The 22,171-nt window shown below is 48.2% G+C and overlaps 1 protein-coding gene and 1 long non-coding RNA gene across 2 annotated transcripts in view; one reads left to right on the top strand and one right to left on the bottom strand.

Annotated features, from left to right (window-relative positions):
* Positions 1 to 22,171, bottom strand: part of BMERB1 (bMERB domain containing 1) — a 124,178-nt gene that overhangs the window by 8,213 nt on the left and 93,794 nt on the right. The window contains exon 3 of the mRNA XM_029948661.1: positions 4,149 to 4,222. Coding sequence (XP_029804521.1) covers positions 4,149 to 4,222 — 74 coding nt within the window. The remainder of the gene's footprint in view (positions 1 to 4,148; positions 4,223 to 22,171) is intronic.
* On the top strand, positions 14,394 to 17,813 carry LOC115299293. The gene is made up of 2 exons (XR_003912096.1): positions 14,394 to 14,606; positions 17,526 to 17,813. It is a non-coding gene; the product is annotated as an uncharacterized LOC115299293 (long non-coding RNA).

The raw sequence follows: 22,171 nt of genomic DNA, 5'->3' as shown, positions 1-22,171 counted from the left end.
AAACAAACAAACCTTTTGTACTTTGTTAATCGTGGATTGTGTGTGTATTTAGGTATTTTAAATATTGCATTAATGGGGTGTCTGGGTGGCTCAGTTGAGCGTCCGGCTTCAACTCAGGTCATGACCCACAGTTTGTGGGTTCAAGCCCTGCGTCTGGCTCTGTGCTGACAGCTAGCTCAGAGCCTGGAGCTTATCTTCGGATTCTGTGTCTCCCTCTCTCTCTGACCCTCCCCTGCTCATGCTGTCTCTGTCTCTCTCTCAAAAATAAAAATAAACTTTTAAAAATTTTAATATTTCAGTAATATATTACTTGCCCTGATTATCGAATTTTTGTGCTCCAGCTGTCCTCCTCATCCTAGTTAGTCAGGAACCCCAGGGATTATGTGAAGCAAAGATGCTTGCTCCCCCCCATTTCCACCTGTGTTCTAGAAGCTGCCGCAGCCCCGACTGGAGTCCCTGTGGCCTGGGGTGGCCCTGGCTGGTCCGATGATCACACACTCATGTCTCCTTTGCCTTAGTGGCTCCCATGTGTTCTGCTGAGCCAACGGTGGGTTCATAAATCCTTTTCCCTAAGATGCAGAAGGCACCCCACGTTAGGCCCATCAGAATTCTCCTGGGAGGCTGAAAATTAGGCCACAGAGGCCACGAGAATTGGACTTTTGTGTTGGAAGATCATGGGAAGGAGATGGGAGTGGCCTTCCTCAGCTCGTGTGCTAGAGGGAGAAAATGGGGCCTGAATCCAATATGGAGGGAGTGAGAGAGAATGAGACAGAGAGGGAGAGAACATTCCAACAGCTCTCCTGTTTCTGATTCAGGACCCTTGAGAATATGGGATGGGCTTCATGCTGGTATTGGGTTGAATGGTTCCCGCCCACCAAAATGTCATGTCTACCTGTTTGGAAATAGAATCTTTGGGGCGCCAGCGTGGCTCAATGGCCTGGGTGTCCGACTTCAGTTCAGGTCATGATCTCACCGTGCATGAGTTCCAGCCCCACATCGGGCTCACTGCTGTCAGTTTGTCAGCCCAGAGCCCTCTTGGGACCCTCTATCTCCTTCTCTTTCTGCCCCTCCCCCATTTGCACTCTCCCAAAAATAAATAAATATTTTTTTAAACTTTTAAAAGAAATAGAATCTTTGCAGGTGCAGTTAGTTGAGATGGGGTCATATGTATTAGGGTGAACTCTAAATCCAATGACAGGTGTCCTTGTGAGGACACACAGATATACAGGGAAGAAGCCATGGGATGACAGAAGTAGAGGCAGGAGAGGGTCAGCCACAAGCCAAGGAAGGCCGCCACCAGGAGCCAGAAGAGGCTAGGAAGGATTCTCTTCTAGAACCTTCAGAAGGAGCATGGCCCAGCTGACGCTTTGCTTGCGGATTTGCATCCTCCAGAACTGAGAGAATAAATCTATGTTGATTTGTGACACTGAGCTGGTGGGAATTTGTTAGAGCAGCCGCAGGAAGCTGAGACAGTGGCCCCAGGCTCCAGAGCCTCCCTGGTCCTTCCGAGCCTGTTTTGTGCTTCCCTATGCCTGGGTGGGTTTTCTCAGCGGGAAATAAATCGTAACAGCAGACCGGCCTGGTGGCTCTTCGCCTTGGCTGCTCCTCGTAATCACAAGGCTATAAAACATGGCCAGTGCCAGAGCCCCACACCAACTGAATCGAGTTTTTAGTGGGTGATGCCTGACCATTGCTGTTTTTTTCTCCCTTTTTACTATTTCATGTTTGAAATTTAACTTCCTGGGGTACAGTTTGACGGCGATATAGTTCACCTACCATTACAATCGCCCCATCGAGATATGTAGCGGTCACCACAGCCTATTTTAGGACAGTTTCATCGAGGTGCCTGGATGGCTCAGTGGGTGAAGCGTCTGATTCGTTATTTTGGCTCAGGTCCCCATCCCGGGTTTGTGGGATTGGGCCTCATGTTGGGCTCTGCGCTCATAGCACGAAGCCTGCTTGGGATTCTCTCTTTCCCTCCCTCTCTGTCCCTCCTCTGCTTGTTTTCTCTCTCTCAAAATAAATATATTTAAAAAAAACAGTTTAATCACCTGGAAGAGAAACTCCACCCCCACCTGCTTTCACCCCACACGCCTGGCACCTGTGAGCGCTGCTTGGAGGAATGGCGCCTGAAAGACTATGGGCCCGGTACACGCCGCGGGCAGGAGGGGAACGTATCGAGCACGCCCACACTTCGCGTCCACCGTCTCACGGCATGCTCACAACCACCACACGAGGGTGGCCTGACTGACCTCACGTGGCAAACCAGGAATGTAAGTCTCAGGGAAATGAAGTTGCTGCATCAAGTTCACCTGTCTGGTCAGCCTGGATTCGAACCCAGATCACGGGACTCTAGTGGTTCTTAGACGCGTGGCCATTTTGCACCTCCCTGCCGGGTGTATTCGGCAACACCTGGTGACAGCTTTAGTTGTCACGACTGCGGGGGAGATGCTACTGGCATCTAGTGGCTAGAGGCCAGGGGTGCTGCTAACACCCTACAGTGCCCAGGACAGCCGCCCCCCCCCCCACCCCAGCAAAGAATGGCCCAGCCGCACATGTTCCTAATGAGAAGGCATCTGGAACGGTGTCCTGCTCTACCCCGCATTCTGATGCACTGCCTGCTCACTCATAGCTGCCGCTTACTGGTGCCCCCTGTGTGCCGGGCCCTGTCCCTGCCCTCCGACTTCTGAGCCGCTAGAATAGGGAATGTTGGCTCTTCCTCGCCGCATGCGCCTGCGCCTGCGCCTAGCTCACGGCTCGCAGCCTCGCAGCGTCTGAGGCAGTCTTGGATAGAAGGGCTAATGTGTTCTAGTAAAGGCCCATGGGGTGCTCCTACGGCCTGTGCTGCTCCTCCCCAAGGCCAAGGCAAGGCTCCTGAGAGTTGTGTCTGCCGCCCATACACCTTCCCCGTGCACCTGCCAGGTCAGTCCTGCGCCTAACCCAGCCTGGATGGGCAGGGAAGGGTCTCTTGGGAAACGGGGTCAAATCAACTATGACCTGAAGGAATGGTAGAAGTGTGCGTGTGTGTGTGTGTGAATCTGGACTTATTCTGTATTCTGACGCAAAACAACACTTTCCAACGCAATACCTACCAAAGCAGATATGATAGTATATTAAACAAGATGTAAAAGAGATTTGGCAAATTAAAAAAAAATACCACTTTTCTCATTAAATATTTGTGGATTTAGAAAAGACAGTTATGGTTCATAAAAAGGTACGTAGGTTAAAACGTAATAGGTATATTAGAGTCATTTTAAAATGAGCTAATATATAAATATGTTACAAGGACAGGTAGGAACGTGTTCAGTTACTGACAATAAGGACAGGAATGACTTATTAAGCGCTTGTTAAGGATGACAGCTGTGCTAGCACCGCGTGTTCTTTCCCCTCAGTCCATCCCACAATGACTCCAAAGTACATACCACTATTGTCCCAGTTAACAGGTGATGAAATCGAGTTTTAGTGGAGTCAATTGCTTGAGGTCATGTCGTTAATTATCAACAGACCTAGGTTTGAACCCCAAAGTCAGAGCTTGTAAAAACACCCAGACTCTACCTGCCCCAAAACAAAACAGTAATAGTAACAATCGTTAATACTTACTGGGCTTTTGGAGCAGCCGGGTGGCTCAGTCGGTTAAGCATCCGACTTTGGCTTAGGTCATGATCTCATGGTTCGTGACTTCAGACCCTGCATCGGGATCTCTGCTGTCAGCACAGAGCTTGCTTCGGATCCTCTGTCTCCCTTTCTCTCTCTGCTCCTCCCCCACCCCTCTCTCAAATAAATAAATATTAAAAAAAAATACTTACTGGACTCTTACTTTGGACCAGATATGAAGATAGTCCATGACTTGCAATGTTCTGTGTATCACAATGAGATTTATTCCCAACGAGTTAAGAGCTATGACGACTCCTACCCCGTTTTCAGAAGAAGGGAAATGGAATCTCAGATAAAGTGACTTTCCCAAGGTCAAAGAGCAACTCAGAGTTAGTACTTGAACCTGGATCTCCCTAAGGTGGAGCCCTGCACTGCAAGAATGGGGCTTCGGTAGGAGAGGAGATGAACTCTGTCTTCCAGACCAACGGGGCCCAGCCAGGGCCGGCCCAAGGACTCAGAACGGCTCTGTAACCCGGCTGGAGTCACACAGTTACCTGGAATGGCGACCAAGTTCTGCAGCTCCTGTTTGAGGTCCATAATGTCGTTGCAAAGCTGGATGTCATCCATCCTGGGAAGATAGGACACCACACCACAGCAGTTGACATCGACAGAACATTCTACACCCTCAGCACCACCCGGTTTAAACCAAGGGTTTGGGGGCACGGGTTGTCCTTTGTCAAGGCCACACGTGCTCTTCCTACAAGTTTTCCCTCCAAAGAAGAAAAACAAAACGCGCCTACTGTCACCCTACTTAGAAATGATCGATCACTGTTAATAACACCTCGATGGAATTGCGTCCTGTCTTCACGTCCTCGCTCACGCTGCAGGTTCCGTGTTTTCTTTTATTGGCTATGTTTAACAATTTTAAGCATTATAGACATTCACAATATAGAGCAAATCACCCTGAATCCTTTAGGAAAAAAACATTGTCAACAGTTTGGTATATATTCCTCCAGATTTTATAACATGTTTATGCGTACAGTGTAAGTTATAACCCCATTGTTATTATACAAACTATATAATTTAATATTATATAAATTTATTATATAAATACCTTTTAATATTATATAAATAGCTTTTTAACTTAATGGTCTATCTTGGGCATTTTTCCATGTCAGCATATGCAAATCTCATTTTAAAACATGTTTTAACTTTATTTATTGTTGAGAGAGAGAGACAGAGCATGAGCAGGGGAGGAGCAGAGAGAGAGGGAGACACAGAATCCAAAGCAGGCTCCAGGCTCTGAGCTGCCACCACAGAGCCTTGCGGTAACCTATGAACTGAACCATGAGATCATGACCTGAGCCAAAGTCGGACACTTACCAGGCACCCCTAATTTTTAATGGCTGTATAGTATTCCATTATATTGCTACACAGTGACTTATATAACCATTCCCCTCTACACAGAATGGTTATATAAGTCACTGGATAAATTCCCAGAAACACATCAATTCCTAGAAAAATTAATTCCTAGAAATGCAATCTCTGGGTTGAGTGACATGAACACTTGCATATTTATTTATTTAGAGAGTGGACAAGCATGAGTGGGGAAGGGACAAATGGAGAGAGAGAGAGAGAGAGAGAGAGAGAGAGAGAGAATCTTAAGCAGGCTCCAATGTGGGGCTTCATGCAGGGCGAGATCCCACGACTATGAGGTCATGATCTGAGCCGAAATCAAGAGTCGGACGCTTAACCAACTAAGCCGCCCAGGGGCCCCCACCCTTGCATTTTAATGAAGAATTTACAAATTGCCCTCCAGAGGGATTGTGCCTGATGTTCCCACCAACGGGGTGAAAGGACTGTCACTCCTATGACCTCAGCCCTTGGGCTGCATGTACAGTTTTGCATTATGTATTCCAGTTTTGTAGGTGTGCTAGAATATTGACTTATGTTACTATAAGTAATGTGTGTACTGGGTACCTGGAGTTTCAGCAAGTCAATTTATAAGGGATGCTCTAACTTTGTTTTAATGTTTATTTATTCACTTATTTTGAGAGAGGGAGAAGAGAAGGCGGGGAAGGGGCTGAGAGAGAGAGAGTGAGAGAGAGAGAGAATCCCAAGCAGGTTCCATGCTGTCGGCGCAGAGCCCAATGTGGGGCTTAGTCCCCTGAACCGTGAAACTAGGACCTGACCTGAAATTAGGAGTCAGACGCTTAAGCAACTGAGCCACCCAGGTGCCTCAGGTTGGCTTTAATTACCCCCTTATCTTCATGGGTGGGGTTTTCAAGTTGGGTTTTGGGGGGTGTTGTTTTAGCTACTGTTGAATGCACATGGATTCACATAAGGCTTTTTCTTTGTGTTGGATTATGTGGAGTGGGGGCCACGAATTCTCAGACGTGGCACCACGGAGTACAAAGTGCTAGACATGGCTGTGGCCGCTGACACGTATTTTCAAATCGCTTCCCCGCATGGGGTGGAGGGGCTGTGCCTTCGTCCTGCAGGTCTTTATGAGCGCTTCCCTTGCCCACCAGTGTTATGGGCTCCAAGCATGCAGCAGCTCCCACTGTCCCCACATCCGAATTTAGGTGACAGAGGTTGACCACATATCTATCTAATAGAATGTCACCTGCTCTGAAGAAGAGTAAAGAGAGGGGCTGGGAGCTGGGCGGCCAGTTCGAGCACATCATTCTACCACCCCAGGACAAGAGAGGGGGGAGCATTCATATTTTCGAAAGACTCTACTGAGTCCCCACGGCAAGTGGGAACAGGTTCACTGATCTTTCTGCCTCCTTGCTTGGGTCCCCTGCTGCCGTTCAGGAGTGCCATCCACGCAGCAGCCTGGGGCTCCCTGCCCTTTGCTGGTCAAGAATCGCCCGTCCTACCCCTTCCAATCCTGGCTTCCAGCTTTGGGGCCAAGGCACAGGATCACATCCCTGTTGCCAGAGGCCCTCCAAACATTTGTCAGGCCCTGGCCTAAAATGTCCTAGCAGGTGGCAGCTGCCTCGAGTGAGCGTGAGGGCTCGCCAGAAGGGCACAGCCTGTTCCCATGGGCTCCTCGTGACCATTGTTTAACTGGAGGCGCTCCAGAGTCCTTCTCCGTGTCGGCTGCAGAGATCAGGCTACATCAGCCACTCTAATGAGGATGCTTTTGGTCCCCGGGGACATTAGGCAACGTCTGGAGACATGACATCTTTATTGGTTGTACTCTTCTATATAAAAGTTTTTAAAATTTATTTATTTTGAGAGAGAGAGAGAGAGCATGAGAAGAGGAGGGACAGAGAGAAAGGGAGACGAAGAATCCCAAGCAGGCTTCATGCTGTCCCTGCAGAGCCCGATGTGAGGCTCAAGATCATGAACCCCAAGATCATGGCCTGAGCTGAAATCAAAAGCCGGACGCTTAACCACCTGACAATCCAGGCGCCCTTCTATAAAACTTTTAAAATAAATTCTGATCTGATTGTAGAACAGACCCCTGCTCGCCACAGAGTTTTTAGAAAGTACAAACAAGCAAGAAGGAATCTAAAATTATGCATGACCTTGACCTGCCGTGTACCCAGAGGACACTGTTGTGCTCTGAGTATCTCCTCATAGCACATGCCAGTCCTTTTTCTTTTCTGTGACTCAAGTGTTACCAGAACACTTGCCCTGGGAGACCTTAGTCCTCACTCTCCTTCTTGAAACTGCAGTCAGCATGACCTTGAGTTCTCTCAACTGCCTTCCCATCAGCACCATTCACAGGGGAGGTGGAATTCTTCTGAAGGTCTCACGGGAGCCGTGCTGCAGATCTTCATTAGGAGACAGCACTATGGTCGTCCTCACGTTTCCCTCTTGCTACCAGCTTCCATCCCTTCTCTTTCTCTCCCTTTTTCTTCCACACATCTTGTGGCCAAAGGAGGAGCGCCTCCCCCACCTGCTAATCCCAAACAATTCAGCTCTGGTCTTCAACTTACAAACTCCCCGATCAGCAAAACCCAAAGCCTGGTGGGTTTCTTGAACATCCGGCCAGGGAAGGAGCTTTATCCTCACCTGCCTCCCCAAGCTGTCTATCCAACTGTTCACCTAAATAGAAAATCAAGTCTTTCTCTGGAAGATGGTGGGATGAGTTCCACCATTAAGGGAAGCAAAAGGTGAACATTTCTTGAGCATTTACTATGTGCTGGGCATTGTCTTGAGCACTTTCTATGCATAAATGAATCAAAATCCTCGTGGCCATCTTGTGAGAGAGGAGTTGTTTTTAATCTCCATTTCGTGGAAGAAGAAATGGAAGTCAAGCAATGTGCCCAAAGCCCCACCCTGGAAGGTGGCGGTTGGGGTTCAGCCTGAGCTTGTGCTATTGACTGCTTCGCCATGGTGTCCCCTCTCTGTGTGGCTCCATGAGCTGCAGCCGACATGGTTCATGACCCACTGAACTGACCTTCACCCTCCACCTTCCTCTCAGAGCCCTGATTTGTTCCGGGAGCAATGTCTTCAGCCCTCAAGGGAAGCCAGTTGTCTTCCTAAGCTTGGGCTGCTGTAACAACACACCATAGACTGTGTGTCTTAAACAGTGAACACTGACTTCTTACAGTTCTGAAAGGCTGGGAAGTCCAAGATCAAGATGTCAGCCAACTCCGTTCCTTGTGGGGGCCTCCTTCCTGGTTTGCAGGTGGCTACCTTCTTGCCATATCCACACATGATGGAGAAAGAGGTCTCTGGGGTCTCTAATGTAAGGCCCCTAGCCCCATTCATGGGGGCTCCACCCCCATGACCTAAGTACCTCTCAAAGGCTCCACCTATAAGTACCATCCCATTGGAGATTAGAGCTTCAATGTATGAATTTGGTAGGGGAGCTGGGGAAGAGGGAACTTGGTCCACATTAACAGGTATGGCAATCCCATATCCTTTGCCGGACATCCACTTGTCCAGGCTCTGTTGCAGCTGGGAGTAGCCATGACACCCACGTCTGGCCAATGAGATGGAAGAGGAACTGTGTTTGGGAGGACGGGGCTCCTGGGAAAGATAAGTCTTGAGTTCTACCCCACTCCTAGTCCTAATGCAGCAGCCATCTCGCTGGGGTCAGAGTGGCAAGGGGAAGTCGAGGAAAGAGCCACCCTGCTGACTCAGACCACCTGCATCTGGACTCCTCATTAAGAAGCTATTAAATGTCCTTATGATTTAAGTAGAGTGACCAACTGTCTTGGTTTGCCTGGAACTGTCCTCGTTTTAGTACTGAAATTCCAACGCCCCAGAAAACCCCTCAGCCCCAGGACCATCAAACCGGGACACTGGGCACCATCGATTTAAGACACTATTAATCGAATGTTCTGTTACTTGCAGCTGAATGCATCTTCAGCGACACATGTGTGCAGACACATGAGCTTTTAATAAAACATACCTACGCCCTGCTCGTTGCAAGCATCACAGCGTGACGAATTTCAACGCCATTAAATCATATTGTCAAGAAAGCATTTCAGTGGTTCGTGCAAAGCATTTTTTGAAGCTTGGCTGGAACTTCTGAATAAGCCACATTAGTCCAGTTCTCTACGGGAATAGAGCTAAGTCCTGGAAGTCAGACGCTGCTGCTGCCAGCTCATTCCCAGAAAGAGAGAGAGGGATGGTATCTCCAAGAACCTGATTAATGCAACAGGGAAAAGAAGGCAGCCCGTATCATTCTGCATCGCAGATTTTCATGCTGGGATGGTGGAGAAAATTGGTCATTTTACCAGCTCTGGGCGGGGAGAGGGGATCACGCTCAGTCAGAATAATAGCGCAGCTGCTTTACAAAACATCTTTGAAAATGACACGGTCTGGAGCCTAATGGGAGCCTAGCAGAGACCACAGTGGGAAGGTAGCAGCAGACTGATAGAGGAAAGGGTTGACTTTTAAACAACATTTATCCGGCTCCTTCTCTTATAAATTGTGGCTGCAGTGGTGTTCTCAGGATGGGTGAGAAGTAACATCCATCCAGAGGTCAAGCACCGGGTCTAGCGTGAGGAGCCTGGACCCCAACCGAAGACCCACGACAAAGCTCCACTGACTAAATGAGAAAATCTGGTTTTTTATACACTCTACACTTCTGATACCAAATGTGTGCAATGCCGTCCATACCGAGCAAGTCTCCAATTCTTGGTGGACCTTGACTGGCTGTCCTAGAGTTGATACTCACTGCCTGGAGTTAGCACAGACTCCAAGGTTAAGGGCTTCAGTCCCTTAAGACCAGCCCTGCTTCCGATGCCAATCACAAGCCTGGATCACCTGTACGTCTGAACCACTGGCCGTACAGTTCCTGTGACCACCCCCCCTCAGGTTCAATATTTGCCAGAACTGCTCATAAGTCAGGGAAACATTTATTTACATTTGCTGCTTTATTATAAACAATATTACGAAGGATACAGATGAACAGCCTGATGAAGAAGAAACACAGAGCAAGGTACGGGGAAGGGGCATAGGGCTTCATGCCCTCTCTAGGTTCTCCAAATAGCATACTTTATTTTTTTACGTTTATTTATTTAGAGAGAGAGAGTGTGCACACAAAAGGGGCAGGATCAGAGAGAGAGAGAGAGAGAGAGAGAGAGAGAGAGAGAGAGAATCCACACTGTCAGTGTGGAGCCAGGTGAAGGGCTCACACTCACAAACCACATCCTGACCTGATCCAAACTCAAGAGTCAGATGCTTAACTGACTGAGCCACCCCAGTATGATCAATTTTTTTAAAATTAAAAAAAATTGTTTTAAGTTTTTATATCTATTTTCAGATAGCGACAGAGAGAGTGAATAGGGGAGGGACAGAGAGAGAGGGAGAGAGAGAATACCAATCAGGCTCTGCGCTGTAAGCACAGGGCCTGATGTGGGGTTTGAACTCACGAACCATGAGATCATGACCTTAGTGGAAACCAAGAGTTGGAAGCTTAACCGACTGAGCCGCCCAGGCGCCCCCAGTATGATCAATTCTTAAGTCAGCCTCCAGGTCCTTTCCCTTAGTCATTCTGGTCATCTGCCCGCCCCCTCCCATCCTGCCATCTAGGGACCCCAGCCACCAATTACCTTATTAGCATATAAGGAGTCACTCTAATCACCCAGAAAATTACCAGAGTCTCACGTCAGGAACTTCGGTCCAAGACCAAACAGTAGAACAAAGGATGCTCCTACCACCCCCCCTCACTCAGGAAAGTACAAGAGTTTCAGGAGCTTTGTGTCAGAAACTGGGATCAAAGCCCAAACCGATTTCTTCGTATACCACAACGACTTTGGGCAAGTCATTCCTCCCCCCGGACCTCATGTATGAAATAAGGGGATCCCCCGGACCATGTCCTACCAACACACAGAAGAAATAAAATGCTCAGACTATGCCCATGTAAGGCACAAAGTAGTCTGATTGGAACAAATGTGCAATCCTTGAGATGACGCAGGGACTTCAGTTCTTTGGCGCATGCTCATTGCAAAGCCTGTGATGACACCTGCAAAATGAGGAGGGGGAAGAAGAACCAGGAAGTGAAGTGTCTGAGGGTTTGGGACTCCATTGTGCTGGGGGCTGGGGGGTGGGGGGAGGACTTCGTACATATTTCCAGTAGGTTGTAAACCTATTGTTTAACATAATTTTGTAATGTTTATTCGTTTTTGAGAGAGAATGAGAGAGAGAGAGAGAGAGCACAAGTGCAGGAGGAGCAGAGAGAAAGAGGGCTCCAGGCTCTGAGCCACCAGCACAGAGCCCATCTCGGGGCTTGAACTCACAAGTTGTGAGATCATGACCTGGACTATTGTTAACTAGACAGCACAGCTTTTATTTGGTATTTCTGAAAATGAATCATCTCCCTTACTTCCCACAGGCAGGTCCCTTCATTGCTCTGGGTCTCAGTGTTCTCACTGTGGAGAAGGACTAAGACCTTCATCCTGGAGATTCTATGGGGATGAAATAAATAAGCTCACAGTGTAGCGCAGACAGCCTTGGGCTTGGCACGCGCCTAGCAGGTGTACAGGAAAAGCCAGCCTCCCGACCGCCCCTCCACCGCCCCTCCACCCTGGGCAGCTAGGCTGTCAGCGGGAAGACATTCCTGAAAAATCTTTGTCAACATTCCCGCGTCAAAGAATGAGTCTCACTTTCATGTGCTATTTCCATTTCCTCACACTGGCCAGGCGCTGAGATGACAAATGTGTGCATTTGTTTTGTGTTCTTGGATTAATGAGCTTAAATGTTAGCCCTGGGGGATAAAATGTGCCGAGACATTTCCAGAGAGCCCCAGGTGGGCTCAGCCACCTCTCAGCATCCTGCTGGGGATCAAGGGACCAGAGAGGTGCCTGCCAAGGGCTTGGGGGCGACTTTGTGACACATCACTGCAGAGCAAGCTGCCTGTTTGCTCCCCGTGGTCTGTTTATGGTCTGCGTGTTAACTGGCTGCTCCTTAGCTTGTAACCAGACCTTCATTCCCAGATGCCACTTCCTGTTCCCAAAAGAATGTCACCTCCCTGGAGCACAGATTACTCTGCTCTCCTCAGAGGTTTCTACGTTGTCTCTCTTTTGAGTCAAAGGCAATTACTAACCCTGAAAAATTCATCAAGGTGTGGGGTCTGTGTCCTTTTCTGTGTGTATTACATGACTTTAAAATTGACCTGAGGGACGCCTGGTGGGCTCAGTCAGTTAAGTGTCTGACTTTGGCTCAGGTCATGATCTCACGGTTTGTGGGTTCGAGCCCTGCATCAGGCTCTGTACTGACAGTCCAGAGCCTGGAGCTTCTTCAGATTCTGTGTGTGTGTCTCTCTCTGTCCCTCCCCTGCTCGTGCTTTGTCTCAGTCTCTCAAAAATAAATGTGAAGAAGTGTCTGTTCATGTCCTACAGGCACATGAAACAATGCTCAACATCACTCATCATCAGGGAAACAAATCAAAACCACACTGAGATACCACCTCACACCAGTCAGAGTGGCTAAAATGAACAAATCAAGAGACTGTAGATGCTGGCGAGGGAGTGGAGAGACGGGCACCCTCCTACACTGTTGGTGGCAATGTGAACTGGTACAGCCGCTCTGGAAAACAGTGTGGAGGTTCCTCAAAAAACTATCCATAGAACTCCCTTATGACACAGCAATAGCACCACTAGGGATTTACCCAAGGGACACAGAAGTGCTGATGCACAGGAGCACATGTACCCCGGTGTTCACAGCGGCACTGTCAACAATAGCCAAATCATGGAAAGAGCCTAAATGTCCATCACCTGATGAGTGGATCAAGAAGATGTGGTGTATATACACAATGGAGTACTACATGGCAATGAGAAAGAATGAAATCTGGCCATTTGTAGGAAAGTGGATGGACCTTGAGGGTGTCATGCTAAGCGAAATAAGTCAGGCAGAGAAGGACAGATACCATATGTTTGCACTCATAGGTCTAACAGGAAAACAGGAGAAACCTAATGGAGGACCAGGGGAAGGAGAAGAGGGAAAGAGAGATGGGGAGAGAGAGGGATGCAAAACTTGAGAGACTGTTGAATGCTGAAAATGAACTGAGAGTTGAAGGGGAAGGGGGAGGGGGGAAAAGAGGTGGTGGTGATGGAGGAGGGCACTTGTGGGGAAGAGCACTGGGTGTTGTATGGAAAACAATTTGACAATAAACTATGAAAAAAATAAAAATAAATAAAAATAAAAATAAAATAAAAAAATAAATGTGAAAAAAATTTTTTTAATTTACCTGAAAAAATTACCAACAATATTGTTTAATTTTGTTGTAGGCCTTGAAGGGTATTTCTGATCTTTTGTTATTATATAAATATGCTTTATTTTTTAAAGTGTATTTATTTATTTTGAGAGAGAAAGTGTGTGTGAGCAATTGAAGGAGGGGCAGAGAGAAAGGGAGAGAGAGAGAAAGAGAGAATCCTAGGCAGGCTTCACACGTTCAGCGCAGAGCCTGATGCGAGGCTCGAACTCACAAGCCAGGAGATCCTGATCTGAACCAAAGTCAGATGTTTAACTGACTGAGCCATTCAGGTGTCCTGTGTTATGTAAATATGCTTGGGGCGCCTGGGTGGCTCAGTCAGTTGAGCGGGGTTGAGCATCCGGCCTCGGCGCAGGTCATGATCTCACGGTTCATGGGTTTGAGCCCTGCATCAGGCTCTGTGCTGACAGCTCAGAGCCTGGAGCCTGTCTTCGGATTCTGAATCTCCCTTTCTCTCTGACCCTTCCCTGCTCGCGTTGTCTCTCTGTCTCTCAAAAATAAACTAAAAACCATTAAAAATTTTAAAAATAAATAAATGTGCTTTAAATACAGCCTCCCCCTAAACATATCAGACAATATAGAAGTGTAATTGTAGTTGTGATCATTAATGATTTGGTACATTGGTACCAGGCTCTGGGCTAAGCACCTTACACACACCGTCTCAATTCATCCTCACGGCTACCCGCTCAGATGGGGACTCTTGCTATCATCCCACTGAAGATGCTGGGAACTCGCCCGAGGTCCCAGAATAAGTGATAGGCACTTGACCCCCAGCAGCCTGATCTCCCCACTGGGAATACAAAAGTTCCATCCCATACAGTGGTGTCTTCAGGGAAGACAGAGATTAGAGTGGTTGGGGGGGGGTGGGGGGAGAGGTGGGGAGGGACAGTGTTCTCAGCCTGTAGTGTCATAGCATCACAGCCTCAGTGGTCGGGGAGGAGGGTCCCAGGCACTTAGCCAACTGGGGAAACTCACTTTAACACTTAACTCTAGAAAGAGGTGTGGTGACCTGAGTGTGTCGTCGTGAAAAGTCCCCCTGCTTATTAGGACATATTGGTGGGTCCGGATTCCAAAGGACAACCATGGGAGCCATCTTAGATTGTAGGGTGAGAGCATGCAGAACGATGTGTCTATGAAAGCCACTTTGGTAGACAAGGTGACCATATGTATACAAGAAAGGAAGAAAGAGCACCCTCACTCTGAGCCTTCTGGCTGAGGTACTCAGGAGACTTCGTGGAAGATGGATTTGTTCCCGAATCTTTAGCAGCATTGAGAAGCTATGGCCCACAGGCCAAATCCGACCCACTGTCTACTTTGGTCATCTCATGAGGTAAGAATGGTTTTTACATTTTTAAATAGTTAGAAAAAAATCAAAAGAAGAGTAAAATTTCCAGACACATGAAAATTATATGAAATTCAAAGATCTGCGTCTATAAATAACGTTTTATTGGAACATAGCCATGCTCATCCATTCACAGGTCATTGGTGGCTGCTGTCGCTGTCACGGCAGAGGTGAGTAATTTGGACAGAGACTGGATTCTGTATGGACCACCAAAGTCTCAACGTTTTCCTCACTGGCTCTCTGCAGAGGAATGTTGTGGGGTCTTGATCTCCAGAAAAAAACGCACATTAATTGGAGACTAATCGGGTTGGAAGAGTTCTCACCTTGTATGGATGAAGAGATCAATGCCAAGAGAAGGAAATATTGATCACTGATGCATTGATTTGCTGATTCGTCTAATAAATCAACCATCCAGAAAACATTTATTAAGAGCCTACTGTGCACCGGTCTTCTGGACTCGATTTTCACTTCCACAAGGCACCACAAATCCAGGCCAGCCACCAAGGGTCCTGCTGCTCTCTCCTCCACGCTCCAGTGGGGCATTGGTCTGTGCCCAACGCATAGACAGTTGGCCAACAGATTGCCTGCACGCACCAGCTAATGCAGTCTGGCAGTTTCTGCAACCACCATTTGTCCTGCGTGTCCTTTGTCTCTTTATTTTTTTTTAAGTGTTTATTTATTTTTGAGAGACAGACAGAGTTCGAGCAGGGGAGGGGCAGAGAGAGAGGGAAACACAGAATCTGAAGCAGGTTCCAGGCTGCAGAGCCCGATGCAGGGCTTGAACTCATAAACAGAACATGACCTGAGTTGAAGTCGGACACTCACCCCACTGAGCCATCCAGACACCCCTCCTTTGTCTCTTTAAAGGAGATACAAAGTTTTGCCATTTCATTTCTTATTTTGTGCATATCCCTCAATCTCTTGCCAAGATAGGGTCTAGACTGAGACACATAAGTTGTCCCCTGGAGGGCTCAGCAAGTCAGGAAGAGGAGAGGGGTTCTGGCCCTGGGTTTCCCTAATCCCAGTCTGGAGGCCCTCGGCTGAATGGCTCCCCAAGAATTAAAGATGTGGATGAAGATTAAGCTCCAAACTGGTGAGGGTGGGAGGGCAGAAAAAGGAAGAAGAGGGGTGCCTGGGTGGTTAAGCATCCAACTTTGGCTCAGGTCATGAGCTCAAGGTCCATGAGGTCCGAGCCCTTGGTCGGGCTCTGTGCTGTCAGCTTGGAGCCTGGACCCTGCTTCAGAGTCTGTTTCCCTCTTTCTCTGCCCCTTTCCCACTCATGCTCTGTCTCTCTCTCACTTGAAAATGAATAAATGTTAAAAAAATTTTTTTAAAGAAAAAGAAAGAAGAGGAGGAGGGAGAGATGGAGGAAGGAGACGGGAAGAAAGAAAAGGAATCACCATGAATGCCCAATAATAACATGAGTTCTGTATATAATATGTATATAATTGGTCCTCTACAAGGACCAATTCCACAACCATTACAAGTTATTGCCAGCCAGTCTGCAAGATTTTCTCCAGAGGACCCCTTGAGAAAATACAGGCAACAAAGAGTAGATGAAGTAAGACATGAAAGGTTTAGGGTTGCCAGATATAACAAGCAAAAAAACAGGGCACCCAATTATATTTGATTTTCAGATAAACATCGAATAGTTCTCAGTGTAAGGACATCGCCACACAATATTTGGGATGTACCTGCTCTAAAAAAAAAAAGGATCTGTTGCTTATCTGAAATTCAGATTTACCTCAGAGTCTCGTGTTTTCTCTGGTTATCCCACAAGAAGACGGAGGCCAGAGTTTCAGTATCAGCCTCATTTTCTAAGCCCAAGGAGGGGGAGGGGGGGCGTTCCGTGTTGGGGGAGGAGGAAAGTCTTCTGCAGGCTCAATGGTCCAAATAACACAGCCGTCTCCGACACTTAGCCCTTCCCATTGTCTGGGGAGAGCCCTCTGTGGACACGTTTCCAGCGATGTGGACTTTGAGAAGACGAGGATGAAAAGCCCAAGGAGAAATACAAACAGGGCCCGTGGACTGATGGGAGAAGAAAACTGAGGAGGATTTGAGGAGGTGGGAGGAGGAAATCGGGGCCTTGAAGACATTCAGACTCTTGAGTCTGCTGATTCCATTCCTAAGGTTTCATCTTAAAGGGATCGTTACAGGCACCATAAAAATTTAGCGATGATTATGCTCAGTGTACCCTTGTTCCCCATGGCGAAACACTGGGAGCAACCTCAAGTCCACCAGGAATAGCAGACCGCTTAAATTAGGGGACATACGCATAACGGAATTAATAACCCAGGCCTTGAAAACGCTGCTCAGGAGAGATGTGATTGATATCAGAAGATCAACCACATAAAAATGGTTAACATATGTTAGGATCCGCTTTCGCCAAGTACATAGGCATAGACTCCATTTGAAATGTGACAACGATCGTTTTGAAAGAAGTTTTATTTCTTTCATTTGCTTCTCTGTGTTTTAATTTTTTTTTCACAATATGCACATATTATCCGATACCACTGTGGTTGGGAAAGATGCTTTGGCGTATGATGTCTGGGTGACTTTTAAAGCTTTTCGGTTTGGGTTTGGAATTGCCACGGGTCACCCCTTGCCTCAGGGGCAAATGTGGCCAGCCTTGGGTTGCTGCAGCCACAGCAGAACTCTGTCTGTCCCTTGTCTCTCTGGCCTCATCTCTAGCCACGGAGTGCCCAGTAAGGAACGGGCAGCCTAGGCTCCCATCAAGCCCTCCCCAGGTCAGAATACCTTTGTCTCAGACTCATTCCCAAGCAGCCTCCAAGACAGCTTCCCAAGGCTCCCGGGCCGGGTCAGGGGCTCTCCATTCACGTTGCCGAGGCCCCTCCTACAGACCATCCCCCTGACAGCCACCTGGGCACTGTGTTTCTCCCTAAACAGACCGAGTACCGTATATGGGACTTTGCCTCTTGCGTCTGTGTTTTGAGTACATCTCCTATGCCTGACATATCGCGGGAAGCCTTTGATGAAGAAAAGGCAGCTGGCGGGCAGACGGGCACAGAGGAGCACGCGCCGTCCTGGAGTTTTATGAAAACAAGGCCTCGAGACTGCAAGTGCAGGTGGAAAATGTTCAGATCCCTTGAGAGAGACCCGATCAGGGCAATAGCATTGATCAAAGGCGGTGAGTCACCCCCAGAGAAATCCAATTAAACATCCGTATTTCAAGGATTCTGCTCTGCATTCTGCTCTCAATACCGTTTCTATTCTGAGCCCCCTCGGCATTCGGGCCCTCCTGTGCTTTCCGTTCCCCGCCACCTGCCAGTGTCCTGCCTCCTCTCCCAAACCTACCTTCCCCACTCCCACGGCCATCGCTCACGCCCATACAGTGCTGGTGAGAGCGGGCGTGCACTTGAGCGTTTCCCCAGGTCAGAAACGGGAGCCGGCGCTATCTCGTGTCATCTCTGCGCCAAGTGTTATCATTCTTAACTGTCTAGAAGGCTCAGAGAGGCGACCCAGATACCCTGGGTGGTCCCTTCTGCCCCAGGACCCCCATCCTTGGCCGCGTCCTTGTAGTTAGGACCTGCCTCTTCAAAAGCTCTCAACAATGGCAGTTCCAAGATGTGGAGGAGGAGATTCCAGGGTTTCTTGGGGGAGGACTTCTGCTCCATCCCATAGTGTCCATCACCAGCAAAACCATCTGACATTTAAATGTTGCAATGGAAATCCCCTCCCCCTATTTTGCATAAAGGAGAAAATCACGTTTCCATTGCTCTGTCCCACCCAGTGTCGGTAAAGACAATAGGCTTGCTATGGTAGATGCAACTTTCCAATAAATCCCCTGCTCCCTCCTTATGACAAGATTGGTGGCCCGAAGCCCCCTGTACAGGATTTCTAAAGCTGTCATTCCTTACTGAGCATCTCAGGACGGAAGGAAAAAAAAATCATAGAAACAATTTGCAAGCCCCAACCCACCCAGGAAGCACTCCCTTGCCCCTCTGCCCCCCATCCCTGGTAGTCTGTGCATTAGATTGCACATCCACAATCTGACTGAGCTCTAGTCCTACCAAAACGCCAAGCATCCTGGGGCGCCTGGGTGGTTCCGTTGGTTAAGTGTGACTTCGGCTCAGGCCATGATCGTGTGGTTTGTGAGTTCGAGCCCCCTGTCAGGCTCTGTGCTGACAGCTTGGAACCTGAAGCCTGCTTCCGATTCTGTGTCTCCCTCTCTCTGTTTTTCCCCTGCTCACGCGTGCTTTCTCTCTCTCTCTCTCTCTCTCTCTCAAAAATAAACATAATCTTTTTTTTTTAAGTGGCATCCTGGTCAGATGGGTCCTATGGCCTGCCTCTGGAGCCCTCTTGATTCCTGCCCATTTTCCCAACCTATCCTTCAGACTCTCTTCAGTTCTCTGAGGCCCCCCCCACCACACCCCACCTCTGTCTGCCTTGCAGTCAATCCTGTTTTCATTTTGCTTGAGATAGGCAGAGTTGATTTCTGTTGCTCGCAGCCAAGAACCCCAACCAAAACAAGCTTCCCCGCCCAAAGGGGCTCCTCCCTCTGAGGAGAGTCCTGGTGGGGACAGTTTTCTCCATCTTACGTCACTTTAATGAGTCAGTAGCACCTTTTACGGATTGATACCTGGCCAGCATGCCCCTCTGCTCCGGACCAAAAGATGTCACCGAGAAGGTGCTAGAAAGGACTGATGTTGGGACAAGGGCTTCCCAAGGGATTTGGGGGCCGAAGGGAAGGCAGTGGGCGCGTACTCGGGATTGGATATTGTCAGAAGGCAGGGCTGATCCTCCGCTAAGTTATCTTAGGCGTGCCTCCCGGGAAAGTGAGCAGAACACAGCAGGCTGAAACCCCGGCCACGCCCATGAGCCGGGACGTGGAGGCGCTTGGATGGTCGTGCGGTTTACGCCGTGTCCACGCCTTATTGGCTTTCAGACACACTCGCGACGTTGTTTTACTTTGCTCTTCATCTATCACCGTCTCAGAACAGCCTTGTCTCATGTTGGTGATCCGCACGAGTGTTTACACCCAGGGGCCCCCAGGGGGCTCAGTCAGTTCAGCGTCAGGCTTTTGGTTTCAGCTCAGGTCATGATCTCACAGTTTCTAAGTTCAAGCCCCGCATCGGGCTCTGGGCTGACAGTGTGGAGCCTGCTGACAATCCTCTCTCACCCTCTTCTCTGCTTGCTTGCTCTCTCTCTCTCTCAAAATAAATAAAATAAACGTTAAAAAAAAAAAGTGTTAAAAAAAAAAAAAGAAGTGTTTCCACGAACAGGAGAACACTTTGGCCTGGCTCCGAGTACCCAGCAGCTCCTGGCCGCCAGGGGCTGTTTCCTCTTCTCACAGCAGAAGCATCAATTTATATACTTCCTGTCTCCTCATAAGTAATTATGAAACCCTTGGCTCTAGGATCGAGTCCTACCTATTTTCATCTTCCCGACGGTGCCCGGCCTGGTGCCTTGCACACGGAACACGCTGTGGGAATGCGCACGGAACTAAATCGTGAGCTCTCAGGCACCATGATTGTGACTCTGCTTTATGAATATGCAGAAAATATGCAGGAGCATATTTTCAAAATTTTAAAACGTGACTCATTCAAAAAGGGAAGGAACACTTGTCAAAAATGTATTTCACTCATTAACTAGGGAACTAGAAGATGACAGAGCTCATTCTCAGGGCTTTGAGAGACCGGATTCATAGGCACTTTTTTTTTAATGTTTGTTTATTTTTGAGAGACAGAGACATAGTGTGAGCGGGGGAGGGGCAGAGAGAGGGAGACACAGAATCGGAAGCAGGCTCCAGGCTCTGGGCTGTCAGTGCAGAGCCCGACATGGGGCTTGAACTCATAAACTGTGAGTTCATGACCTGAGCCGAAGTCAGACGCTTAACTGACCGAGCCCCCCAGGTGCCCCCTAGATAATTCTTTTAATGTGTCGTCACGTCAGTGGTAGCCAACGCTACATCATAACGCCTATGTCATTCACCTCAGTTCAGTCATCCCACATCATCACAAGAAGAAAGGTGACTACAGGACAGGAAGATATTTCAAAAGAGAGACCACATATTTTTTATTACAGTGTATTATTATAATTGTTCCATTTTATTATTAGCTACTGTTGTTAACCTCTTACTGTGCCTAATTAATAAGTTAAACTTTATCATAGGTATGCATGTCTAAGAAAATGCATAATATCGGGGCGCCTCTGAGGCTCAGTTGGTTAAGCGTCTGACTGTTGTGCAGCTCAGGCCATGATCTCATGGTTCGTGAGTTCGGGCTCCGAGTCTCGCTCTGCACTGAAAGTGTGGAGCCTACTTGGGATTCTCTCTCTCTCTCTCTCTCTCTCTCTCTCTCTGCCCCTCTTGTGTGTGTACTCTCTCTCTCAAAATAAATAAATAAAGTTAAAAAAGAAAAGAGAAAACATAGCATACATAGAATTTACTACTATCCATGGTTTCAGGCATCTACCTGGGGGGCGGGGTCTTAGAAGTATCCCTGCGTATAAGGGGGAATTATTATATATATATATTTGGCCTTTGTCCCTGCTTCCTGGCACAGAGCTCCTAAAACCCTGGGTGGAATTTCCGGAGGGAAAGGTATATCCTTTGTTATTCATAATGATCCCCTCGGGCACAAACACTGGAGTTTATGCCAATGAGGCAATCAGAGTGTGACCCCTAGATAGCTTCTGGGAGCCGGGGGGCTGATCACCAAAAAGACCAAACACGTGATTAGAAAGTGAGAACTTTCAGTCCCACCCCTCCACCCCCCACCTCTGAAGAGAGGAAGGGGAACGCAGACTGTGTTGTGAAAAATGCTTGAACGATGAGATTCGAGGAGTTTCTGGGTTGGTAGACACACCGGGGCTGGGAAGCTGGTGTACCCAGAAAGGGCAAGGGAGCCCTGCGTCACCCCGCCACCCCTAGTCCTGTGCCCCCCGCGTCTCTTCCATTTGGCTGTTTCCGAGTTGTAGCCGTCTAATAAACCACTACACACTGCTTTCCTAAATTTTGCGAGTCAATCTAGCAACGTATCCAATCCGGGGGGCAGGGGGAGGGGAGCCCCAAGTTTGTAGTTTGCTGGACAGAAGTGTAGGTGGCCCAGGACATCGGAAGTGAGGGCAGTCTTGTGGGAATGAGCCCTTTAACTTATGGGATCAGACCCTAACTGCAAGGTAGATAGCGTCGACATCGAGTTAAATCGTTGGATATCCTGTTGGGATCATAGCATCAGAGAATTGGTATGGAAAAATGACACGTATGTGGTCCAAAACACCAAATACTAAACAAAAGAGTTACAGAGAAGGTAAGCAATTTGCCCGAGATCACACAGCTGGGGAGCCGCTCAGCCGTGATCCCAGCTCTTACACAAACAAAGCTCTTGACCTTCAACCACTCCATATGCTTCCTCTGGCTGTGCTGACGACCTCACATCCCCCAGCAGAGGCCATATTCATATGCCTCTTGCAGGAAAGAAGGCTCAGTATGGCAAAGTCAGAGTTTCCCAAATATCAGTCTATCACCATGGCAATGACTGCCAGGTCTCATATGTGTTCCACTCCTACTTATTCAATATTTGTCTTTCCAT

Source organism: Suricata suricatta, chromosome 8, assembly GCF_006229205.1.
Source record: "Suricata suricatta isolate VVHF042 chromosome 8, meerkat_22Aug2017_6uvM2_HiC, whole genome shotgun sequence".
Classification (NCBI taxonomy): Eukaryota; Metazoa; Chordata; class Mammalia; order Carnivora; family Herpestidae; genus Suricata; species Suricata suricatta.
The sequence above is the reverse complement of the archived record's forward strand: the minus strand, read 5'-3'. Positions and strand labels throughout refer to the sequence as shown.